This window comes from Sus scrofa, chromosome 4, assembly GCF_054392235.1.
Source record: "Sus scrofa isolate SSC_HxYL_T2T_F1_AM1 chromosome 4, Sscrofa_HxYL_maternal_Yorkshire_Landrace_v2.0, whole genome shotgun sequence".
Lineage (NCBI taxonomy): Eukaryota > Metazoa > Chordata > Mammalia > Artiodactyla > Suidae > Sus > Sus scrofa.
Window position 1 is genome coordinate 123,338,609 of NC_139386.1, and position 26,306 is coordinate 123,364,914.

At 41.3% G+C, this 26,306-nt stretch overlaps 2 protein-coding genes across 4 annotated transcripts in view; one reads left to right on the forward strand and one right to left on the reverse strand.

The window, feature by feature from the left end:
* Positions 1–4,452, forward strand: part of SASS6 (SAS-6 centriolar assembly protein) — a 62,626-nt gene extending 58,174 nt beyond the window's left edge. For all 3 annotated transcript variants that reach the window (XM_021090149.2, XM_021090150.2, XM_021090148.2), the window contains 2 exons: positions 1,604–1,698; positions 1,800–4,452. In XM_021090149.2, the coding sequence (XP_020945808.2) occupies positions 1,604–1,698; positions 1,800–1,906 (202 nt within the window). In that variant the 3' untranslated portion in view covers positions 1,907–4,452. The remainder of the gene's footprint in view (positions 1–1,603; positions 1,699–1,799) is intronic.
* Positions 4,453–4,466: 14 nt separating this feature from the next.
* MFSD14A (major facilitator superfamily domain containing 14A) overlaps positions 4,467–26,306 on the reverse strand; it is a 41,321-nt gene continuing 19,481 nt past the window's right edge. The window contains exons 3-12 of the mRNA XM_013997351.3: positions 26,111–26,173; positions 24,974–25,101; positions 22,184–22,298; positions 19,463–19,681; positions 18,535–18,648; positions 17,727–17,798; positions 9,995–10,107; positions 8,125–8,222; positions 7,021–7,184; positions 4,467–5,845 (exon numbers count right to left, since the gene is read on the reverse strand). Coding sequence (XP_013852805.3) covers positions 5,639–5,845; positions 7,021–7,184; positions 8,125–8,222; positions 9,995–10,107; positions 17,727–17,798; positions 18,535–18,648; positions 19,463–19,681; positions 22,184–22,298; positions 24,974–25,101; positions 26,111–26,173 — 1,293 coding nt within the window. The 3' untranslated portion in view covers positions 4,467–5,638. The remainder of the gene's footprint in view (positions 5,846–7,020; positions 7,185–8,124; positions 8,223–9,994; positions 10,108–17,726; positions 17,799–18,534; positions 18,649–19,462; positions 19,682–22,183; positions 22,299–24,973; positions 25,102–26,110; positions 26,174–26,306) is intronic.

Sequence of the window (26,306 nt, forward strand, 5' to 3'; positions counted from 1 at the left end):
GTTAGGGGTTGAATCAGAGCTGCAGCTGCCGGCCTATACCACAGCCACAGCATCGCGGGATCCGAGCCACATCTGTGACCCTCACCATAGCTCATGGCAACGCCGGATCCTTAACCCACTTAGCGAGGTCAGGGATCGAACCCGAGTCCTCACGGATCCAAGTTGGGTTCATTACTGTTGCGCCATGACGGGAACTCCCCATTATTTTTCTTTATTTAAAATTTAATTGACGTAAGGCCTCTCTGTTGGCATTCATTATCATAATTTATCACCATCCCAAATGTATTGCAAACTGACATGGCTCAAAGAGACTTCTTATTCCAGGTCTCTAGCCTTTATTTATTGGCTCCTCTAAAACCAGCACCAAGATGAGTATTAAAATACGGAGTTCCCGTCGTGGCGCAGTGGTTAACGAATCCAACTAGGAACCATGAGGTTGCGGGTTCGGTCCCTGACCTTGCTCAGTGGGTTAACGATCCGGCGTTGCCGTGAGCTGTGGTGTAGGTTGCAGACCCGGCTCGGATCCTGTGTTGCTGTGGCTCTGGTGTAGGCCGGTGGCTACAGGTCTGATTTGACCCCTAGCCTGGGAACCTCCATGTGCCGCGGGAGCGGCCCAAGAAATAGCAAAAAGACAGAGAAAAAAAAATTTTTTTAAAGATAAAATGTCATTGTTTTGTAAGAGCCTTTAACTTTTGTACTCTGGTGTGCTACTAAAGAAACAACATTGAACAGATTTAGAAAGTAGGATATAGTGGTAGAAAGAGGAAAAAATAAAACTACATGTATGTCTCTGTTTTTTCAAAATTTCTTACTTGTATTCATCTGGCCAGAACTACTGTACAGTGTGTATTAATATTTAATGATAGCTTCGAAGCACTACAAAAATTTGAGAAGCTTTTAGTCAACGGAAAAAAATCTTACCCATTTTTTAATTTTTTAATTTTTTTGTCTTTTGTCCTTTTAGGGCCACACCTGTGGCATATGGAGGTTCCCAGGCTAGGGGTCTAATAGGAGCTGTAGCCGCTGGCCTACACCACAGCCACAGCAACGCCAGATCCGAGCCGCGTCTGTGACCTACATCACAGCTCACAGCAATGCCAGATCCTTAACCCACTGAGCGAGGCCAGGGATCGAACCTGCAACCTCATGGTTTCTAGTCGGATTCGTTTCTGCTGCACAACAATGGGAACTCCAGTCTTATTTTAAACATAGGATGAGATAGAAACTAAATGATATTTTAAAGGCATGCACTATGTGTGTTTTTCTTCCGTTATGTACATACCACTTATGAATTAGTTTAAAATTTTGTAATACTTATTCGATTTTTAATTCCCTCACCTTCCTTATCCTAGCTTTTTAGTGTTATTCATTATAACTTTACTGAGAAGGTATAGTTTAGCTTATGAAAAGATAAAGTATTTGCTTTAAGAACCCAGTGGGGAAAAAAAATGTGATTTGTTTTGAACAATGCTATAAACTTAGCTTTGACTAAAGCTATAACTTCTGTGTATTATGTGTATGTATAGAGATTCAACACTCGAAATCAACTACCGAGGAGAAAAATAAGACTATAAAAATAAATAATTACTGTTTTCCTTTCAAGTGGTGAAAATCTAGGGCTGGAATCCAAATATCTGAAGAAAAGGGAAGATAGCATTCCTTTACGTGGGCTCAGCCAAAATCTATTTAATAACCCAGGTGAGACGACACTTCTGAAATGGATTGTACACCGTTGTTTAATTCATTGTATTATATAAAGACTTACGCGAATATAAATCATCTTTTTTTGTCATTTGCAGACCATCAGAAAGATGGCCCTTTAGGGGGGTTACAGACATCTTCCAAAACCGCAGTGCTCCCTTCGGCATCTTCAGCGTATTTCCCTGGGCCGTTACCAAGCAGCTAACCCTCGTGTCATCTTTTACTTTTCATTGAAATTTTAGAAATCCATGTGGTTTAAAAAATACAGTAACAGCATAGATCAAATCTGAACAAGCAAGTTTCAAAGATTCCTTTAGGTACCATATTAACATCGTTTGGTTTAAGTACTGCTCTTGTTTATGCAGTTTAGAGAAGCAAACTTGTACGTAAGGATTGGTAAAGATTCTGTTTTAGTTTGGAACATGATATTTTAGAGAATAGTATGAATTTTATTAAACCAATCCTTAGGAATTTTCTGAGGCTTGAAGGAAAGTGTTGATCCTTATAAGGGACATTCTAATCATATTGAACAGCTCAGTAAATTAAAACCTGTTCAGATATGATAGTGTGAAACCAAAGAATGCTATCAATTTCTTTTACCATTTTGATACAATATAAGTTTTATGTTTGCCACCTGAGAATTATGAGGGAAAATGATTATCTCCTGAGTTGTCTGTAGTATTGATGATATTTACAATAAAGGGAAAAGTCCTTTAATTAACTTAAATGAATGAATGAAATTCTTCATAGCAAGTATTTTCCTTGAAACCTTTACGACTAAGTAATTTTGATAAACTATAAACAAAATTGGACAATCTAATTACATGACCAGATTAGGTACAAATTGCTTTTAGTCATTTGAACCACAGAGTTTATGGGATTTTAATGCTTCCTGGATGTCTATACTCATGCAGTGTTTCCATTTGGAGTTTTTTTTTGTTTGTTTGTTTGTTTGTCTTTTTTTGCTATTTCTTGGGCCGCTCCCTCGGCACATGGAGGGTCCCAGGCTAGGGGTCTAATCAGAGCTGTAGCGACCGGCCTACGCCAGAGCCACAGCAACTCGGGATCCGAGCCGCGTCTGCAACCTACACCACAGCTCACGGCAACGCCGGATCGTTAACCCACTGAGCAAGGGCAGGGACCGAACCCGAAACCTCATGGTTCCTAGTCGGATTCGCTAACTACTGTGCCACGACGGGAACTCCCCGTTTGGAGTTTTGTTACACAGTTAAATTTATGTTAGTGGAATTTTCTTTTAAAAACTAGTGCTTACACAGTTATATAAATTATATTTACTATGAAAGCATCATGAATATTCATTTTATTTGTTTACAGTATCAAAATGGGTTCATTTTCATGTTTGCTTGTTAATAAAGTAGGCAGAATAAATAACAGAAGTTACAACTTTCTTCTCTCACCTATAGTTAATAGTTTTAAGAAGTTTCAAGTTAAGAATTGTTCCTTGAAAAAATGAGGTGATTTTAAAAATTTTACCCAGAATTAGTGTCCCATTTTGTTTTCTTGTTGACAACTATCCAATAGTGAATAGCATTCTCTTAAGAAACCTCTATGTCAGTTTTTATTTGCAGAGATTGCTAATGTTCATGTGCTCTTTTAAGGAGTTATTCTCAAGGATTGAATTACACAGATGAGGAATGAGACATTTCAATATATCAGTGACATACCATTGTTACTGGCTTCCATGGTAAGACAAAGAATCTTTGCTAATTTTTTCTTATGAAGCCACAGTATTGAGTCTTAGGATACTTTGGAACTCTGCTGGCAACTTGTAAGCTGTCTTAATCTAAAAAAATTAACAACCATTATTAGGAAGTGACTTTTTATGTAGTTGTCATTTAGATGTACTGTATTAGTAAGAATACTCAGTTATAGTTAACTTGAAAGCACTGGTACTCTGGAATTTTTGAAACTTCTTGGCAATATTGGAATCATTCTTGTAAATAATATGTACTGTATGTACTATAAAACATTGTGACAAGGGTTTGGATAGGATACATGATACAGGTAGCTCTTCTTTAAAAATATAGATATCCTGGAGTTCCTGTTGTGGCTCAGCAGTTAACAAACCTGAGTAGCATCCAAAGGACGCGGGTTTGATCCCTGGCCTCGCTCAGTGGGTTAAGGATCTGGTGTTGCCGTGAGCTGTGGTGTAGGTCGCAGATGCGGCTCAGATCCCAAATTGCTGTGGCTGTGGCATAGGCCGGCCCTCCAATTCCACCCCTAGCCTGGGAACCTCCATATGGCTGAGTGTGGCCCTAAAGAGGCAAAAAAATCCCCGAGATATCCTTTTCCATATCAATACATAGAAAATTGGGAGCATTTCCAAAAGATAAAGATATTTTTGTATTAAATGTATATATACAGACTTTTGAGTGTGCTAATTATTTGCTCTACCTCTTAAAACTTTTATTTGATATTGTTTTGCTGTGTACAATTGTATATGTGTTAATAATCAAAATGTTACATTTAATGTATTTCTGTAAACTGTGAGCTTTGTTAATAAAGTATTAATATTTGGGGGGAGTATAACATGTAAACAGCATATAAAAACAGAAATAGGACTGACCTACAACACCTATGCTTAGAAAATTTCTTTGTTTTTGTCTTCCTACAAAGTATTTTATTAAATGAGGGAAATGAAATGGATTCAAAAGAAGGTATAATGCTTTGATTTGTTACTGTACACATGATAACGGTAACAAATAAAGCCAAATCAACCTTATAAGGGAATCAAAGATCAAGACTTTCTTTTTAAAAAAATCATTAAAATATTTTAATTTTATTAACAGAATATTTACATTTCTTTTAAGACCTTATTTAACCATAGTGAATGTTCCAAGTTTAAAAAGCATTAAGCAATAACCACACACAAGATGAAAACAGTGTAAACTATACAATACTTTATGTACAATTTTTACAAAGTAACACTTTTTTAAATAATATAACTGGACACAAAAATATACACTTTAGAGAAATTCACATCAGTAATTGTATAAAGCTCTCTTCTAGGGTCCTGAAAATTTAGGACAAACATTAGCTCTGTAAATAAAGTGTTACTGTGACAGTCCTGAAAGGCCACTATATATATTTATCTACATATAGATATCACATTGACATTTTCAAGGCTACCAGCTTTACTATATAATTTTTAGATTATGTATTCAAGTGTTGAGGTTTTTTTATGATTATGCAAACATTAAAAGTATAGTGGTATAAGTAGCTGGGGAACAAATTCGAGCCAGCAGTTAGATTTACAGGCTCCAAACACCCCAGTTTAAATTCTAAATGGCTGATATTTTCTCATTTCAAAAACAGTAGTGAATAATGTTTAAAATAAAATGACTACAAACAAGCTTGAAACATGATTCAGATTTAGTTATACTCTTTTAAGAGTTTTGTTTTTTAAATGCAAACAATTTGTTTACCATTTCTTTACTTTAGTGCATCTGCATTAAGGCTTTGAATTATTTGACCCAAGATTTTACAATATTAAAATCTGACTCAAGATTTTACAATGTTAAAATGAATAGGTCCACACCATACTACCTACTCTGTCTCACTGCGAGTCAGCATAAATAGAGTTAAAGCTCAACACCTGAAGGAAATGGTAGCAGAGACGTTGCTAGTATCTAGGAAGTTACATATATAGTTTTTAATTTTAATTAAAGGATGTATAATAAAAGAAACAGCTTAGTGGCAAGAAACTGGTGCTAATAAACAAAAGGTTTCTTTTCAAAAGAAATTGTAACATCTTTGGAAAACTGTCCGGTTCTGTCTTTAGTTCCCACGGAGTTCATGCAGATACATTTCTTTAGGGCAACCTCAGAGAACATTGCGGATGGAAATGGAATGTAGGTCCAGAACTGCAGGTGAAACTAAGACCTGGGTGCTGAGAGAAGTCTTCCTGATTGCGGTGTCACACATTTGTGTCCTGGAGTAAAGGTTCTTTGGCCTCTCCTGGCGCTTGTGTACTATGAGGATGGCTGTGACTGCCACAGTGCTTTCTCCAGCTGCTCGACCTTAAGCTTAAGTTGGTATGTTCCGGAATAAACAAGGCAACAAGCAGAGCCAGCAGTACTGAACAGGCTCCAAAAAGGAAGGGGGGGCCAGGGATGATGGAATTCTGAGGAAGAGAACAATAATTAGGATCTCTGCACAGACGTCCTTGCTCATGAGAAGACACTGCTTATCTTTTGGTGATAGCACTCATACTTTTTTTTTTTTTTTTTTGGTCTTTTTAGGGCCACACCCATGGCATACGGAGGTTTCCAGGCTAGGGGTCAAACTGAAACTGCAGCTGCCGGTCTACACCATAGCCACAGCAACACCGGATCCTTAACCCACGGAGCGAGGCCAGGGATCAAACCAGCATCCTCCTGGACTGTGCCACAAAATGGGAACTCCCACTATCATACTTCCAATACAAAATTCTGGGGGATTACAGCTGACCCAAGAAACAGCCAAAAGATTTTCTTAAATAGAACACGCAGAAATATACTGTCACTTGCAGCACAAGATCTGAACATATTCTATGACCCTTCATTTTTTTAGGTCAAGAGGAAAACTGCTATCAATAGTAAAATCAAGTAGCATACAGTTTAGTATGCTTGAGTACAAGTAGCAGAAACAATGATCATTTTCTTTGTTTAAAAGGTAACTATATTGTCTAGTGACTGGAAAAAAAAAACAAAACCACCAATAATGCTGTTACCATGAAAACAATCAGTCTCTTGTTCTAGTCCCAAGTTACATTCATTCTTAGCAAAAACTTGCGCTGCCAGTTTGCCCTGTGTAGAGCCCACAAGCAAACATTCTTTTTTATTTAAAAGTAGTCCTAGCTGGCTAGAAGAGTAGTGTAGAACCCTGCCAAATACAAGGAAGCTCCTGAGTTGTCTGTATTGGCTAAAATGAGGAAGTTCTGCGATGAACGTTTTCAGCTGGTGAGGAAGGAGGGGGGTGGGTGGAGCAGGTGAATGGCCTACAGAAGGCAGACCTAATGCAGGGAATTCTAGCATTCCAGAAGTCTCAATGAAAGACAAGCAGGAGTGCAGGCAAACGGCTGTTCCCTGTGCCATCTGGTATAATACGCCAATCCAGAACACGTAATTTAATCATGCAGGGAAAAAAGGAAAGCACAGCCAGTTTTACAAAGAAGTTTGTATATAGGAGGACCTAAGTCTCTTAGGCGTTGGTTTTAAAGTGTTTTTATTCCATCTAAAATTATAAGAATCTCAAAAAGCTTTAATGACTAAAAACATCTTTTAATCCGGCCAAACGAACTCTGTTTTTTATAATTACCTGTTCAAAGTGGTGCTGTGGGCTTGTGTTTGTTCCCAAGTCTGTTCCTGTCATTGGCAGTTCTTTAAGTTCCACATGGAATATGTAGAAAATGAATCCATAAAGAGCTGGTCCCAGACCATTGCATAATCCTCGAATTCCTGTTATCATTCCTTGAACAACACCTGAATTGTTGAAACATATTTAGTGTACCGTTAATTTCCCTACCCAACAACTGATAGAAACATGAAGTCATTTATTCCAAAACCAAAGCTTTTATCAGACTCTAGCAACTCACTGCAATGGCATCAAACATCATTTAGAAGCAATCAGCTCTACAAAGTATACGGTGAGCTACTGGATACAAAAGTAAGCTCAGCTCTACCCAGACACAGGTCTAACAGAGAAACAAGTGAGCAAGGTCACATTATTTCCTTTAAAACATCTGGGCTAAGATCGGGCATGAGTTCATAAGCACAATTGTTAAAAACTCTGTCCCCAGGCGGCTACTTTGTTTAGTCAACTGTAGCTCCTTTTTATAGGGTTTGATTTTTTTTTTTTTTTTAATCTCTGGGATCTTCTCCCAAATTTAAAATGCAACTTGCTTTTGGACACAGGCCTTTCCTTTTTTATCCATCACGTAACAATTGCCACTCTTAACACCCCCTTTTTTCCTTATGACTTCAAAACCTTTTTGAATAATTAATAGGCTTTTCAAATAATTATTCCTCACCTGTTAGCACTTTCAGAATTATGCGTTCCTACCACAAGACAATAAAAAAATCAATGTTCTGTATGTCTTTAGATAACCGAGACATACAAGTTAATGAAAGGCTTGTCTGTGAGCACGTCACAGCCTACATGATATAAATACATGGTTCGTGGACATAGGTAGCCAGCCTTCATCATTAAGGTTTCTATAGGCCACACAGTCACAGCGACGGATAAGCAGCATATATCCACCTACAGTTAGTACGTAGAATCTGCTTTTTCTCTTTACAATGAAAGCAATTTACAATTCTCTACCCCGAAGAGAGCTTATGTTTCAGTACTCAGCAAAGAGAAAGAACATAGAATCAATATTCCGTCCTTTTAAAGAATTACCATTGGTTCTTATCAACTTGCCTTGTTGATCAGCATCAGCAGTTCGTGAAACAAGTGCACTGACAGCCGGAAAGGTAATGCTAGACATGGCTGCCACTGCCCCGGCAGCCCACATCATCCTGCAATCAAAAGCAGCAAAACGGAAACGGTATATTCTTCTCTACTGTACAAAGTCAAAATACATATTTATCTTTTTTCTTTGGTCTTTTTTTCCCCAGGGCCACATATGTAAGTTCCCAGGCTAGGGGTCCAATCAGCTGTAGCCACCTGCCTACGCCACAGCCACAGCAACACTAGATCCTAGCTGTGTCTGCGACCTACACCACAGCTCACAGCAACATCGGATCCTTAACCCACTGAGTGAAGCCTGGGATCAAATCCATATCCTTGTGGATACTAGTCAGGTTCGTTACAGCTGAACCACAACGGGAACTTCTCAAAATACATACTCAAAATCAAGTAACTCTCCCTCATGGCCTAATAGTTAAGGATGTGGCATTGTCACTGTTCTGGTGTGGGTTTGGCCTGGGAATGGCATACCACAGGAGTGGCCAAATAATTAAAAAATTTTAAAAAATAAAATCAAGTAATTCTTACTGAGAAATGGCTGGGGAAAAGGAAAAGCAAACTGTCCTTGCTTTTACTTCTTTCCTATGTGACTCTGGGCAAGTCATTTAAAAAGTCTAACCTGTTTACTCTTCTAGAAAGCAGAAATACAACCACTTATTCACAAGGACGGTATGGCATTTTAATGTAGAATGGGATATCAAACATTACATCCAACTGGACAGTGTATTGGGTGTTATTTCTGCAGGGCTTTGGTTGGGGTGGGGGGTAGATGTTGAGAACCAGGTATAATCCACAGGAAAAAAAAAAAAAGTGTTTTCAATCATTTGCTAGTAACTGCTGGCAAGGTTCCCAGAGACTTGTGATTCAATGGGAGGAAATCACTAATTTGATCTAAATGTACTACCAGCTTGATGTTTAAGTGTTTTTGATAATTTAAACTGAGCATCTCTGAACAAGCGAGACTGAAAACTAAACATCCACTAAAACCCACTCTTGGTGCAGAGATGATGTATGCAGCTGAGTGAAACACTCCTGCAAACTGGTGTTGGGTCCCCTAAGACCTGAGCACAAGGAGGTGTGCATGGGCAGCCTGACACTCGCAGCACCGTCCCTGTCACCTCCCTGCAGGAAACCACACGGGCAAGAACAGCAAAGAGTCCTCCCAGCATGAAGCTGGGACCAAAACAACTGGACTTTGCCCAGTTCTGGTTTGCCCTCAGTAATGCTCACAGGTGTTACTCAACTTTTTTTCCCTAACCTTGATGCCTCGGGATTCCATGATTTTCCTGACAGACCGAGCTGGATTAAATGCTCATTAGAGATTCAGAAACTCAATTATCTCATTCAAAAACCCCAGCTGTCCCTTAGATATAAAATGCTAGCGTTCCCGCTGTGGAATGATGGGATCTGCGGTGTCTCTGGAGCACTGGGACACAGGTTCCACCGCAGCTGGGTACACTGGGTTAATAACTTAAGGATCCGGTGTTGCCGTAGGTGCAGTGGAGGTCGCAACTGTGACTCGGATTTGATCCAAGTTCCCTGGCCTGGGAACTCCATGTGCCACAGGGTGGCCAAACAAAGAAAAATGTCACTTTGCTATCCTCAAGCCACTGTAGAATATGCAAATACACAAGTGAGAAATCTGCCGTATACATTTTGAGAGAGGGGGAAAAAAAGCATACTAAGAAAAGTTAAAAGTATAAGCCTTAGCTGAAAAGCAAAAATTAGGAACTATGAAAATGTTGTCAATTACACCTCAATAAAGCTGAAAAAAAGAAAAGACAAATATCAAAATTAAGAAAATTAAAATATTTATACCTACCAAGGTTCTGAACCAAATCCATACCATGCCAGCTGTAATATTTGAAATCCCAGACCCAGTAAAATGGTGTTCTTATTTCCAATTGACCTCATAAGTAAACTTAAGACTATGGTCTGGAAAATAAGAAAAACCAAAAAGGTTAGAATAAACTTTTTAATACTGAAAAAAGACAAAATACTTAGTGGCTTCTTTTGATCTATAATATAAAAGTACTATTATCAGTTTTTTACATTTGGACTTTTCAGCAACAATTGTCCTGAAAATATCTGAAACCATTACTCCAAGTCATATAAGCAGAAGAAAGGTTTCCTCTGTTGCTACAGATCCAGATTCAGGGAAAAAGTCAGAAAACTGAAAATAGAAAGGTGAACTTTGTGTTCAATACATTTCTACTGAGGACTACTTAAAATCAGAAATTGTTGGAGTTCCCCTGTGGCTCAGTGGGTTAAGGATCCCAGAGTTATCATTACTTTGGCTCTGGTTACAGCTGTGACATGGGTTCAGTCTCTGGACTGAGAACTTGTGCATGCTGTGGATGCAGCCAAAAAGAAAGAAAGAAATTGCAAACAGTAGAGTCAAAAGTTCTAACCTATGGATAGCCCTGTTACATAATAGTTTTTAGGTCCAAATTGATCCAAAATGCTTTTTGTCCTGACTGAAAATAGTATAACTACTCATATATCCTTCACCTAAATTAGCCTACTGCTAAAACCATGATGCTTTTATGAACAGGACATCAGTTTAACAAGTATGACCTGAAAGTGGTATTATATTACAATAATAAATAAGAACACGGCCTTGGAAAAACAGCCTCAATCACCATCTTGGCTCTAACCATGTGACCCTGGGCATGTCACTTCACTCAGTTTGGTCTCTTGCAAAATCATATTTATTTCAAAACTTCATCATGTGAGATAGATGAAATGATACACTGAGCGTTCATTGTGCCTGGCACAGTTAAGCATTTCAGAAACAGTATTATGGGAGTTCCTGCTGTAGCACAGTGGGTTAAGAATCCAACTGCTTGGGTGGCTTGTGTTGCTGTGGAGGTGCAGGTTTGATCCCTGGCCTGGTGCAGTGGGTTAAAGATCTGGCATTGCTGCAGCTGTAGCTTAGATTCAATTCTTGGCCTGAGGAACTTCCATACAGCATGGATGGGGCCATAAAAAACAAAAAATATTATGAACTGGGTTTTCTTGGTTTTCCTTTTTTTCCCCTTTTTTTTGGTGACACCTTCAGCATGCAGAAGTTCCTGGGCCACAGACTGAACCCATGCCACTGCTGTGACTTGCACCATATCGGTGACAGTTAGGTCCTTAAATTGCTGTGCCACTAGAGAACTCCTTTTCTTTCAAAGCTAATAAAAATCCAACAATAATTTGGGGACATTACTATTAAATACACCCCTTAAGCTGGTTAAGTCCAAAGAAGAAGTGAAAATAATTCAGGAGATCAGTATTTGATGAACTGGCTGATACTCTAAACTCAAAATTACTCAGTATGAGTTTAAAATTCTTTGAGACAACCATATAAGAGTTGAATCAGATTTAATCACAATTAAACCAATGGGAAGCAAATTATTCTTTAAAAAAAAAGATTCTTTACAACACTCATAGCTTTCTTAAGATTCTTCCTTGAATTAGATAAGAACAAGATTTAGCTCTGCAAAGCATGGGGCCCTGTTGGATTACATTCTTCGACAACCACAGCCACAAAAAGGGGACTCAGCCGGAGTAAGCAGTTAGCAGAGAAAAACTCCCCGTGTATATGATATTCTACCCGGGACACTGATTTTCTCCCTAAGGCAGGAACTTTTTTCTCATTTATTTTTGTATCCCCAGCACCCAGTGTAAGTTCTTACTAAGTACTTTTGGAAAGCATGTGTAATTTAAAATGTCACAATATTAATAATAATGGAACACATTCCACACATGGGATATATAGTGTGCCAGACAGGGGGAAAAACCAGTATCCCTTAATTCAGTATAAGTCTCATTTTAAAGATGAAAGAACCAAGTCCCAAAGGTTAAAATGACTTGTGACTTAAGCAAGATGACACAGCTAATTCACAGTTAACTGGCATCAACTCTGATCACTCAGTCAACAAGTATTTGCCCAGTTTCTTGCTTCCTTCCTTCCTCTTTTTTCCTTTTTGTCTTTTAGTGCTGCACCTGAAGCATATGGAAGTTCCCAGGCTAGGGGTTGAATCGGAGCTGCAGCTGCTGGCCTGCGCCACAGCCATGTGGGATCTGAGTCACGTCTGCAACCTACACCACAGCTCACGGAAACCTTAACCCAGATCCTTAACCCACTGATTGAGGCCGGGGATGGAACCTGCTTCCTCCTGGATACTAGTTGGGTTCTTTTTTTTGTTTTGTTTTTTTGCCATTTCTTGGGGCACTTCCACAGCACTTGGAGGTTCCCAGGCTAGGGGTCGAATCGGAGCCGTAGCTGCCAGCCTACACCACAGCCATAGCAACAAGGGATCCGAGCTGTGTCTGCAACGTACACCACAGCTCACAGCAACACTGGATGCCTAACCCACGGAGCAAGGCCAGGGATCAAACCTGCAACCTCATGGTTCCTAGTCAGATTTGTTAACCACTGAGCCACGACGGGAACTCCACTAGTTGGGTTCTTAACTCACTGAGCCACAACAGAACTCCCCTAACTATTTTTCAGTGGCTATTCTAGGTCTGAGGGCACTGACCCAGTGACAGTGAACAGGTCACAAAGTACGGTCAGCAAATAGATCATCTCTTAGTAGAAGGCAAAGGTCAGAAGCATACTTATCCAACAAGTGAAGTCTAGGTTGTAGCTACGATGAAGAAAAGAAGACGGGCTAGTGTGACAGAGGTGCTACTCGAACCAGAACGTGCAGGAAAGGCCTTTCTGAGGCGACATCTGAGGTGAGGGCTGCATGGGGAGGAGGAGGCGGTTACGTCAGCGGCTCGGGGGAAGACACTCCAACTGCAGGGGACAGCAAGTGCAAAGGCCCTGGGCTGGCGGGCATTCCACACCACGGAGAACGGAGGAACATGAGACCATGTCTAGAGCTCCAGTGTTATTCTGGTTGTGACGGAAAGTGAATGTTAATTCACTATAATACAATTTCCACTCTGGAAAATTGCTCTGCCAAGTGGTGGACAAGCTGCAGGGAGACAAGTATGGAAACGGACCAGATGGAGGCTAGTGTCATGCTTAGACCAGGCTCCTAGGAGGGGAGAGGGTGAGAATGCTGTGCGTCAGCGTATGTTCTGGAGAGAGCAAAGCGGACAGCAGCTGACGACGGGCTGGAATGTGAGGTTCGAAGAAAGGAACCAAGAACGGAGGGCGCCAAGATCTCTGGCCCCACCAACCAGGAGAATGGTGATGCCACAGAACGAGAGCAGCCGCACGGGGTGGAAGGAATCCAGCCTGCAGTTAGGACCCTGTCAGTTAGAGAGGCCCAGCCCGTGTGTCCAACAGGGGCTCAGGGACTGGCGGGGTATAAATGTGGGAGTCACCAGGACAGAGGACTGGAAGACAGCAACGAGGAAATGTGTAGACCTAACAACATCCATGCTCTCATGGAAACAGTGATGGAGCCCAATGCTGTGAACTCACGTCTACTGATGTCAAGGGAGGAACGGCCTGAGGCCAACCCCAGAGTAAAGGTCCAGCGGGGACAGACAGCAGCTATGTGGCCTCCACTGAAGGTCGGGTTCATGTCATGAGACCCCGATTCTGGGGGAGAAGCTACAGGTCCATATTTTCACATAAGGTCTCCCAATTTTTACATGCTTACTACCACTACTTTTTGTTTTTCTAGGGCCGCACCCATGACATATGGAGGTTGCCAGGCTAGGGGTCGAATCGAAGCTGCAGCTGCCGGCCTACACCACAGCCACAGCAACGCCACATCTTGGCCACGTCTGCAACCTACACCCCAGCTCACGGCAACGCTGAATCCTCAACCCATGGAGCGAGGCCAGGGATCGAACCTGCATCCTATGGATCCCAGCTGGATTTTTATTGCTGAGTCATGATGGGAATTCCACTATTACTTTTTAAAGTTTTGAAATCACTGTGGAAAAAACCAATGACCTTCTGAGCTGCAAGCACAGCGCAGGGTGCTAGTGACCAAGACAAATACAATCCTGACCTCGCGATCTTCTCAGAGCTCTGCTGGCTCCCAGTCTCCTGGGGCGAAAATAATCACAAGGGCACATCCAAGGTCACACGACACCTCAGAGGAGGGACTGTAAGGGGGTGGAAGGGGCGGCGCTAAGGCAGCAGGAACAAAGGCTCGAGGGCCAGCAGGAGACTCAAAGAGCATCAATGCGGTGCTAGGAGCAGCTCTGTGCTGGAGGGGAGAGTCAGAGGCCGTCCTCTCGCCGGCTTGAGAAGTCAACAGCGAGCAGCCATGCTCGGCGTGTCTCTGACTGATCAGAGTGCACGCTAAAGCTCCTACCTGTAGGGCTGTGAGGCCTACTCACGATTTTAATTCATATAATGACATCGACTGTAATGATCAGTGTTGACATGCAGGCTACATGCTCCTATTTACTTGTTTCTGAAACTCAGCTCATTTTCTCACTTTTAGAAATGTGTTTTTCATCTCCAAAACTGTGTTTCTATGTAGGTCCCAAAGGAGAATGGTCATTTAAAGAACAAGTCCCTGTGGACATGTTTCCAAGTGCCGCATCCGCTCTGTCATCACTGCTGGGTGGTGGCTCATTCCTCCCGAACGAAGCTCACGGCTCTTGAGGAGGAAGGAGCCCAGCCCCGCCCCTCCTGGCTTCACCCCCACCCCCCACCCGGGTTCTGAGGCCCCGTTCTTGATCTTGTAGCCTTTGTGCCTGAGGCCATCTACTGAACAGGGGGCCAATTTCTTCTAAAGCACCTGCGACACCACTCAAGAGGTCCACCGAGTGCCTGCCCAAGCTGAGGCGGCGCCCACCTTCAGCTTCCACTGTCAGTCGGGTATGAAACAGAATTAAGACCTTACAGCTATTAATCTCTTAAATGTCATTATAGTAAATGACAACCCGTTCTCTTTGTTAACATACAACTCAAATAAAATAGCAGCAAATCTAATCTCCGCAATATATGAAAATGCTAAGACATAATGGCCAGGTTGGATTTATCTCGAGATTCAACGTCAGTTTAACATTTGATAATTCATCAGGTTCTGTTCTATTTGTACACTTTCCGTTGTGTTTAGAAAGGTGGTTTTTTTAAAACCAATCAATCAATGGAAAAATGGGCAAAAGACCTGAATAGACATTTCTCCAAAGAAGATACACAGATGGCCAGCAAACACATGAAAAAATGCTCAACATCGCTGATTATAAGAGAAATGCAAATCAAAACTACCATGAGATACCACCTCACACCAGTCAGAATGGCCATCATTAATAAATCCACAAATAACAAGTGCTGGAGGGGCTGTGGAGAAAAGGGAACCCTCCTGCACTGCTGGTGGGAATGTAAACTGGTACAGCCACTATGGAGAACAGTTTGGAGATACCTTAGAAATCTATACATAGAACTTCCATACGACCCTGCAATCCCACTCTTGGGCATCTATCCGGACAAAGCTCTACTTAAAAGAGACACATGCACCCGCATGTTCATTGCAGCACTATTCACAATAGCCAGGACATGGAAACAACCCAAATGTCCATCGACAGATGATTGGATTCGGAAGAGGTGGTATATATACACAATGGAATACTACTCAGCCATAAAAAAGGATGACATAATGCCATTTGCAGCAACATGGATGGAACTAGAGAATCTCATCCTGAGTGAAATGAGCCAGAAAGACAAAGACAAATACCATATGATATCACTTATAACTGGAATCTAATATCCAGCACAAATGAACATCTCCTCAGAAGAGAAAATCATGGACTTGGAGAAGAGACTTGTGGCTGCCTGATGGGAGGGGGAGGGAGTGGGAGGGATCGGGAGCTTGGGCTTATCAGACACAACCTAGAATAGATTTACAAGGAGATCCCGCTGAATAGCATTGAGAACTATGTCTAGATACTCATGATGCAACAGAAGAAATGGTGGGGAAAAAACTGTAATTCTAATGTATACATGTAAGGATAACCTGACCCCCTTGCTGTACAGTGGGAAAATAAAATAAAAAAAAAAAAAAAAAAAAAAGAAAGGTGGTTTTTTTAAAAGCTATTTTTACATATAGGCAACAATACATTTTCCCCCAAAGCTAAAGAGCACATTTCGGATAGCCAGGAATGAATATTTAAATGCAATGTTTTTTCCAGATCAAGGGTTTTCAGGATAAACTGAGGTTAAAAACAGCACGCACACTCAGTGCCACATGTATGCACGTGTGAGGCCATGGGGGACGTATATCACAGAATTTAAATTTAAATAGGAAGTTTATCACTAAATCTACCAGACACTCATAAATGATGAGATCTGCAGAAGAAACATACAAGAGTACAATTACAAGGACTTTACCTTCCATCTCAAGAGCAGAACAAACCAAAGCAAGCTGCCATCCAGGAGGCAGGATCTAAGGTGGGAAAGCCTGTCAGAGTAGGTCACTTGGGGAGTCTGGAAAAAGCAAGGCCAAAGAGGAAGAAATGGGCAGGCTTTTTCCCAGCAAGGACAAAGAGTGTGAGCGAGAAAATTCTCATCTGGGAGAAGACTGGCACTTGACTGCGGAGTAGAGATGGTCTGGCGGCCAGGATGAAGTCCAGCGTAAGGCCAGCCAAATTCTTAAGGGTTCCCATCGTGGCGCGGTGGAAACAAATCCGACTGGGAACCACGAGGTTGTGGGTTTGATCCCTGGCCTTGCTTAGTGGGTTAAGGATCTGGCGCTGCTGCGAGTTGTGGTGTATGCCTTAGATGTGGCTCGGATCCTGAGCTGCGGTGGCTGTGCTGTAGGCCAGCCTGGGAACCTCCATACGCCAAAGGTGCGGCGCTAAAAAAGCAAAAAAAAAAAAGAAAAAAGAAAATCCAAATTCTTATGTTGATTAATTCATCAAACAACCACTGGCTACCAACTGGGTTTCCAAGATAAAAATGCTTTCACGTCATTCCTCTGCTCAAAGCCCTCCAATGGCTTCCCATCTTTTTGTCAAGTCCTCTGACGACCTGGAAGGCCCCACCCGATCTGGTCCCTCTCCACCTCTCTGAATTCACTTCCTGACACTCGATCTCTTGCTCACGCTGCCAGAACCACACTGTCCCCTGGCTGTTTCTTACACATGTCAGGTACACAGCCTTTCAATGTCACACTTTTCTCCTGGCTGCTTAGAACCCTTTTCCTCCAGACATTCCGGTGGGTTGTTTCTTACTCCTTTGGGTCCCTGCTCAAACGTCACCTGTATCAGCAGAGACTCCCAACTCTCCCAGATAACACCCTGCCCCCAGCCATGCTCTACATCCTGCGTATCCCTGTTTTCTATAGCTTTCATTATACCTGATATGTTTACATGGTAAGCTTATCAATTCTCTGATCTCACAAGAATGAAAATGCTATAAGAGCGGGGATTTAGTTAAGTTCACTGCTAAATCACAAGTGCCAGACACACAACAGGTATTCAATAAATATTCACTGAATGAATAAATCAACAAAGTGCCTTTCCGGTTTACACCCTGTATATTGATGACTACATGTCAGCCCCCAAAATCTGACCACCACCACCACCAACAGAATCGTGCTTCTGAACCTACAACCATCTCTCCCTTGAACTCAAAAGAAACTCACCTGTGCAATAATGGAGAGAATGCCCAGGACCGCGATAAATGCTGCAACGCTTTCTGGTGAAAATTTCATTATCTACAAAGTTTCCAGAAAAAGTAACATTAATAAGTACAAAAGAACAACAGATACCATAGTAATGCAACTACTTGTATATTAACATTAAATGGACCACAAAAAGAAAATGGGCAATTCATTTATAACCAAAGAGCTACTCAGAGGAAGAATTTGGCTCTCCCTGAGAACCAAAATTGTAACAATAAGTACTGAAAATAATAGCTACTTAATTTAGACTAAGTATATCTAAATCCCTTAATTTAGATTTCCTAAACTGGAGACAGCTATCAAGCACTCAAAATCCATTTTACAAATAAATACTGCACCATTTTTGTGCTTTTTACAGGGACTGATAAAAGTCTTAATCTATGCCTCGTGAGGTGAGCGTCAAGGAGAAAAAACCCAAAGCTTTCCTTCTGGCTAGCTGCTTTGCTAATATAGCTCTAACTCACAGGCGCTGGAGAATGGATTAAAGCATCCCACCGCCTCCGTAAGCAACACATAAACTCGTAACCACATACATTGACACATACATTGACAGGGAAACCATCTCTTTTTGCCGAAGCCCAAACTCTTGATAGAAATGCACGAGGAACGTCAGCCACACTAAACAGCAAGTTCATTCTAGTGAGCGATTATTTAAAAGGTGACAGTCATTTTTAAAAGGCTCTGCTCTAATAGCTCTCTCAAGATTAATTTTTTTTATTGTGGCACTGAACAATGAAAGAAAATCCACCTTGGCAGAATATAATTTTACCTGTCTGAGGTATAAAAAAAAGCTGGAATATTGGCCTGCCTCCGGTAGGTAGGAAAGAAACACCGTAATGCAGATCAGCAGCACTATGGAGTCCTGGCCCACTTTTTTTAAGGACTAGAACAAGAAAAAGACCACTATAAGACTTTATAAGCAAACACTGAACTATTAAGAACACGCAGAGATATTTTCTGGCAGAGTACATAAAAACACCTGGCTGGCTTTTTTTCTAGTTTACTTCACCCTCCCCAAAACTGCTCTGAAAAGTATTTCAAAATGTTTTTATTTATTTTTTTTAGGGCCACACCCATGGCATATGGAGGTTCCCAGGCTAGGGGTCTAATTGGAGCTACAGCTGCCGGCCTGCACCACAGCCACAGCAACGCAGGATCCGAGCCATGCCTGTGACCTGCACCACAGCTCATGGCAGTGCCGGTTCCTTAACCCACTGAGCGAGGACCGGGAATGAACCTGCAACCTCGTGGTTCCTAGTCGGATTTGTTTCCACTACGCCATGATGGGAACTCCTCAAAATGTTTTTAAAAATCTATCACAGGGTGTTCCTGTTGTGGCTCAGTGGTTAACGAATCCGACTAGGAACCATGAGGTTTCAGGTTCGACCCTTTGGCCTTGCTCAGTGGGTTAAGGATCCCGCATTGCTATGAGCTGTGGTGCAGGTCACAGACACGGCTCGGATCCCACGTTGCCGTGGCTGTGGTGTAGACCAGTGACTACAGCTCCAATTAGACCCCTAGCCTAGGAACCTCCATATGCCTCGGGTGCGGCCCTAGAAAAGGCAAAAAAAAAAAAAAAAAGACAAAAATCTATCACAGTGTTTTCCCCAGAGGAATATCCAAAACAAAACATTAATGTTGCTTTGACTCACACATTCACTTTTTTTGCCAAAGAGAAGGAAAAAGCATACACTCACCGCAAAGGGGTCAGCCTGTTCCCAGGAAATGGGGGCGCCCCACGATGCGGGCCGCATCTTCTCAGGCAATGACTCTGGCACAGCGACGAGGATGAAACAAATATCTAGCAAAGCTATCGCAGTGGCCAGGACCACCACCAAGCTGTCCCCATACACTCGCCCGAGATAAGCGCCAATTGCAGGGCTGGTTACCAAACTTGCGGCAAATGTCGCTGAAACCTGCAACACATCAAGGTCCACAGAGAGCAGAGTCAGGACACCTGGGCTCCCTGACCTCCACCAGTCCTGCTGCGCCTGCCTTGTCTCCTCCTACCTGGGCTATGGACTCCCTCCTTCTGCAGGGAAGAGTTAGATTCTTAACTAACAACTATGGAATAACCTCTAAGAGAGTGGCTTCAAACTTTCTTTGAAGCCTTGGAGCCTTCTGTTTAAATAAATCCTACTGACAAACTTGTAAGTAAAACAGATTTAAAAACAAAAACTATTTTAGTTCAATAGGGTTTGGGGCCTGGAGCACTGTCCAAATACTGGCCCCACCTCGAAGGCTGGGCAGCTAATAAGCCCCGGGGTTGGGGGGCGCCTCCGCAGGCCCACTCTGAATGGTGTCTAAGACAGGACTCCAAGGAAGGGGGTGCCCCTAGGATTCTCTCCTCCAGTCAAAGGAATGCTGACTTTGATGCACATTTAAGGCTGGCTGAAATGAAGCTTTAAGACTCTGCAGTTTATCTTTTCATCAGTATTAGTGGTGAGCCGGAGCACAAAATTGAACCTGGTCACCTTTAGGTGGCAGGGTGAGGGAGAATGAGCTCATCCATCCTTGGCACTGAGCACATCTCTGTAAAATTCTCAGGAAGCCCACGCAAGTCTGGTGAAAATGCAGATTAAGGCAGAGGTCAGAGCTGGAGAAAAACTACTAAAGCCAGACATAATCCGGCCTGCTGAACAAAGTGGCCTGCAAATTAGCAGCACATGCGACAGCAGATAACATCTGATAAAGACCGCACTTTCAGCGGAAACTCATAAACTAACGTTGGGGGTGCAAGAGCTTCTGCTCCCTACTCTGTGCTTTATCCTGTTTCTACGCAATTTTGACTTCTGCGTGAAGGATTTAAACTTCACAGAAGTACTTATTTTTGCAGTTTGTTACTAATAAATGCTCAAGATAAGCAATTCAACTGCCAGTGGTCTCTCGTAAAAATAAGATTCACCTGACACAATGTTCAGTCCTTATCCGACAAAAGATGCTTGCCCCATATTTGCTAAAACTCATCATTGTCCTACTTCTGGCAATCTAATAATGATCTGTTAACTTATTTTATTTCTAGGTTTAAGAGACAACAGACTATATTGCCATTAAATATTTGGTTTACCAAAACAGTGTTCAGAATTTGGCAAACCACCACCTGTGGACCAAATCTAACTATAAATGATTCTTTCATGTTAAAAGATACAGACACACACCCACAAGCAAAAACAAAAGAATGTCAGAGACAAACTTGCAACAAGTGGTAAATAAGAGAACCAATGCACAGAAAAATGAATACAGACAATATTGGACTATAATTATGTAATATAAATATAGCTACAACCGCAATCATACTACAATATATAAATTGTAATGTGTGCACTTGTGTGCCTTAAATTTAAAATAATGCTATTAGGTCAAATTTATTAAGTAAAAATTTATTTTTAAAAAAGCAAGAGTTCCCCTGTGACGCAGTAAGTTAAGGATGTGGTGTTGCGTGGTCAAAAAAAAAGGGGGGGGGGGGGCAGAAAGAATAGAGGGAGACTATACGTGACCCACAAAGCCACAGAAAAGGTTTGGTGATCACTGAGCTGGATGTTAACCTATTATATTTAAAATTAACCATTAAATATGAATAATTTTTAAACTCATGACATATGAAATCATTTCTTATTTTTACTATTCTATTAAAAAGAACCTCCAGGAGTTCCTGTTGTGGCGCAGTGGTTAACCAATCCGACTAGGAACCACAGGTTGCAGGTTCCACCCCTGGCCTTGCTCAGTGGGTTAAGGATCTGGCGTTGCTGTGAGCTCTGGCGTAGGTTGCAGACTTGGCTTGGATCCTGTGTTGCTGTGGCTGTGGTGTAAGGTGGCGGCTACAGCTCCGATTAGACCCCTGGCCTGGGAACTTCCATATGCTGCGGAAGCAGCCCTAGAAAAGGCAAAAAGACAACAACAACAACAACAACAACAACAACAACTTCCATAAGGTAAGAATTTTCTACTGTAATTTCAAATTTGACATGTGTAACTAATACTAAATGAAAATATTAAAACTTACATGGCTTTATACTGGAAACGAGCATTTTGCAAAGGATGATTTTATAAAATGTATTTATGGGAGCTACTGTCGTGGCGCAGCAGAAATGAATCTGACTAGGAACCATGAGGTTGTGGGTTCGATCCCTGTCCTTGCTTTGTGGGTTAAGGATCCGGTATTGCCGTGAGCTCTGGTGTAGGTCACAGACTTGGCTCCGATCTGGCATTGCTGTGGCTGTTGCGTAGGTCAGTGGCTACAGGTCCGATTGGACCCCTGGCCTGGGAATCTCCATATGCCGCGGGTGTGGACCTAAAAAGACAAAAATATACTGTATTTATGTAAAAATAAATCTTGTAATGCAAAAGCTTACACTCCTTGTAATATTAGAGAATATGGGATGTTTTTCAGCAGAAACAAAGGTATTAAACATACATACCAGTCCATAAGCCATACTTCTTTCATGTTCTTGGGTTATATCTGCTACATATGCAAAGACCACGGAGAAAGTCACTGCAAAAACCCCAGAAACAGAGATAACAGCAAAGTACCACCTAGGATTGAAAGACAATTAATAAGAAATGCTTAGAACAACTACTATTGCCTTAATCTTCATTTCTGTAAGTGAACATAATAGCTAATTTCAGTCAGTAGCTAAGCAGGACAGTTCACTGATTAATTCTTCCATAAATCATTAGCCACAGATACTATGAAAACACAAGGCTAGAACTGGATCTTTTTTTTTTTTTTTTTTTAAGGGCGGCACCTTCGGCATATGGAAGTTTCCAGGCTAGGAGTCTAATTGGAGCTACAGCTGCCGGCCTACACCACAGCTGTAGCAACTCGGGATCTGAGCTGCATCTGTGACCTACACCACAGCACAAGGCAACGTTGGATCCTTAACCCACTGAGCAGGGCCAGGGATCAAACCTGTAACCTCATGGTTCCTAGTCAGATTCGTTTCTGCTGTGCCACAACGGGAACTCCCTAGAACTGGATCTTCAATAGCAACTCAGCTACTAAGAACACTTAAAGTTAGATAATGAATTTAGTTCGATTTTTTACCCAATTGTTAAATTAGGTGGCTTGTGATTGTTTCTACTAAAAACAGCAACAAGCTAGAGTCCATTATAATTCATCCATTACAATTTCCCATCACAGTACTAAACAAAAAAAAAAAAAACTAGTAAATATACTTTATTTTGAGCCTACATGTAGAAATTAGGTATTTTTCCATAAGTTATCTTCAGCTCTTCAAATGCTGGCAAAATAAACAACTCAGTCTTCTTACTGAAGACACCTGTATGGTGGTGTCCATAAACAGACAACAGACAACTATAAAATGAACAAAAGCTATTTTAAAAAGCAAACTGTATTTTCCTATACGCAATTCAAAAATAACTAGCTGACAAGAAGCTTCTACTGTAATGCCAATGTATAATTTTTAAAATCAAGTGTAATCATATTGTACTTTCAAAATATCATGCCACCAGGACTGCACTGCTTACCAAATTTTTTCTAACATGCTGCTTTCCATAGTAAATTACTTGTTCATGCTCTAGATTTGTTTGGTAAAATTTCATTTGGGTGATTGGCATTCCTCAAGGGTTTGGCCTTTAGAGTTGTAGCTCACCTATGAGAGGAGGAAGACCCTGCCACATAAGTACCTCTGACTTTTATCTTTTTGCTTTTTAGGGCCACACCCAAAGCAAATGGAAGTTTCCAGGTTAGGGGTGGAATTGGAGCTGTAACTGTTGGCCTACACCACAGCCATAGCAAGGGCAGGGATCAAACTTGCATCCTCATGGATGCTAGTCAGATTTGGTTCTGATGCGCCACAACAGGAACTCCTACCTCTGACCTTTCTACGTAAACTATGAAAACAGTTCATCTACGATGCAGATTTAAGTAACATTAGTACTTAAGCGGAGCGGAACATTAGTCAGAGAATAAATCTACAACTAAATTGGGCTCCTTCTCAGCAAAAGAATCTTGACTTTTCTCGGTTTTTTTTTTTTTTTTTCCCTTTTGTCTTTTTTTTAGGGCCGCACCCACGACATATGGAGGTTCCCAGGCTAGGGGTCCAATCGGAGTTACAGCTGCCGGCCTGCGCCACAGCCACATCAAATTGGAGCTATGTCTGCAGCCTACACCACAGCTCATGGCAATGCCGGATCCATAACCCACCAAGTGAGGCCAGGGATCGAACCCACAACCTCATGGTTCCTAGCCAGATTCGTTTCTGCCGAGCCACGACAGGAACTCCAGAATCTTGACTTTAATCAGGGTGTCCATTAGCCCAGCCTCCTGTAACTAGGCACAGCAAATGCCTGAAATCTGACCAAAGAGATGCAAGCAGAGCTTGGGTGGGAATTGTTTTCCTTAAAGGAAGCCGGTGTGCTCTTCTTAGCCACTCCTTCCACCCTGCTGCTTGAAGGTGACATGAGCTGGAGCTCACATAAGCAGCCAATCTGGACAGTAAGGTGACAGCGCAGGACGGCAGAGCACAAAGACAGGAAAAGTCTGGTTCCGGGAACAGCCAGGCCAGCTCTGGACCGTTCAATTCTGGACTTCTTTTATAAGAAGAGGGAAATTAGCAATGAGTTTCCTTGATTTTAAGAAACTATGATTTGGGACTTGACTGATATATAACAAAACCTACTAATTAATACAGTTAATGATGATAAACTTAGTGTTTTTAACCTCTAACATTAAAATAAAAAGTTAGCACCCCTACCCAGTCCCTAAAATATTGTTTTGAAATTTGGGTGGTAAAATCCAAAAGCAGATTAGCCAGCAGTCTGTGTGCTTCCTATAATGGCACCTAGCTCAAAAAAACTTTACCAACTATTACTTAGCTACTATTTTTTTTTTTTTTTATGGCTGTACCCTTAGCATATAGAAGTTCCCAGGTCAGCGACTGAATCTAGCCACAAGTGCAACCTACGCTGGATCCTCTACCCCACTGTGCTAGGCTGGGGATCGAATCTGCACCTCTGCAGTGACCTGAGCCACTGCAGTCAGATTCTTAACCCACTGCACCACAGTGGGAACGCCTTAGCTACTATATTTTTAAGGGCTATTTTATTATCTGTGTCAAAAAATAAATGTATTAGAAAAATAAATTTAAAACCTACATAGATAAATGGGGGGAAAGGTGAAAAAAAATAAAGGCAATATTCAGAAAACAATGAACAATGCTGTTGCTATAATGCGAATGTGCACGTACCATGGGCTGATCTTCATTAAAGGAATTGGGGCACACGTGAAAAATACTGTTAGCAGCAAGAAGGATTTTCGGCCCCAAACATCAGAAAGAGCACCAATAAGTGGGGCACTGAGGAATGACAACAAACCCTAAAAAAAAGTTAAATGAAAAAAATATATATGCGATGTACACTGATGAGCCAAAATAAATCATTTTACTACCATAGGAGAATTTTAAACAAGTTTATTTCTGAATAAATAAGTGCATCACCAAATTTTAGATAAACAACTTATTTCTTGTCAGTATATAATTTTAAAAATTTCCAAGATTGTCTAGAATCATCTGCAGGGCTCTGGTACCATATTAAATATGAAATGTTCTAACGAATTCTCAACCACAGCAACTCTATATTAGTGTTCTAGAAGGAATATCATAGGCATATCCACAGGCTAATTATCCATTTATAAAACTTACTGAACAAGTGGAATCAAGAGTAAAGAATATATAGACTAATCAAGACTTTACCATACTGATATATTTTATACTCATGCTTTTTTTTTTTTTTTTTTTTGGTTTTTAAGGCCGCTCTTGTGGCATATGGAGGTTCCCAGGCTAGAGGTCAAATGGGAGCTACAGCTGCTGCCCTATACCACAGCCATACTAGATCCAAGCCGCATCTGCGACCCATACCACTGCTCACGGCAATGCAGGATCCTTAACCCACTGAGCAAGGCCAGGGATTGAACCCGCAACCTCATGGTTCCTAGTCAGATTCGTTTCCACTGTGCCATGATGGGACTTCCACTCATGCATTTTTAAAAATAGTTCTTTTCTCTTGAATCTATATTCTTGTTGCCAGTTTACAAAAGCACTCAGATCTCTGTAGTGAAAATACCAACCCATAAAACAAAGGAAGTCTGTTATGGTGTGGTTTATCATTATTATACATAGTTGGCTACATCTGAGTCAAATCATACTTAAAACCCAGTTCATTTAAAAAGCATTATGTAATCTTTCAAGATATACTCCAACTGTAAAGATTAACACTCAGTTGACTGCTCAATTACCTAAGGTAAAATACTGGCAGAATTACAGGCACCTAAGTGTGTGCATGTGTTTGCATACATCCATATATGTATGAATATATGATTATCCTACCTTGACTCCTTGAATGAGGCCATTCATCAGAAATGTATGTTTAGGGAAGGTTTCATGTAATACCTAGAGAATAAAAACAAAATAAAAAGCTCATGCTACATTACAGTCCTAGTAAAACTTAAAATAGCCCTTCATAATACAATCAAATTTTATTTCATATAAATTTTCAGGTTTGTGTGACACCATGCATATGAGT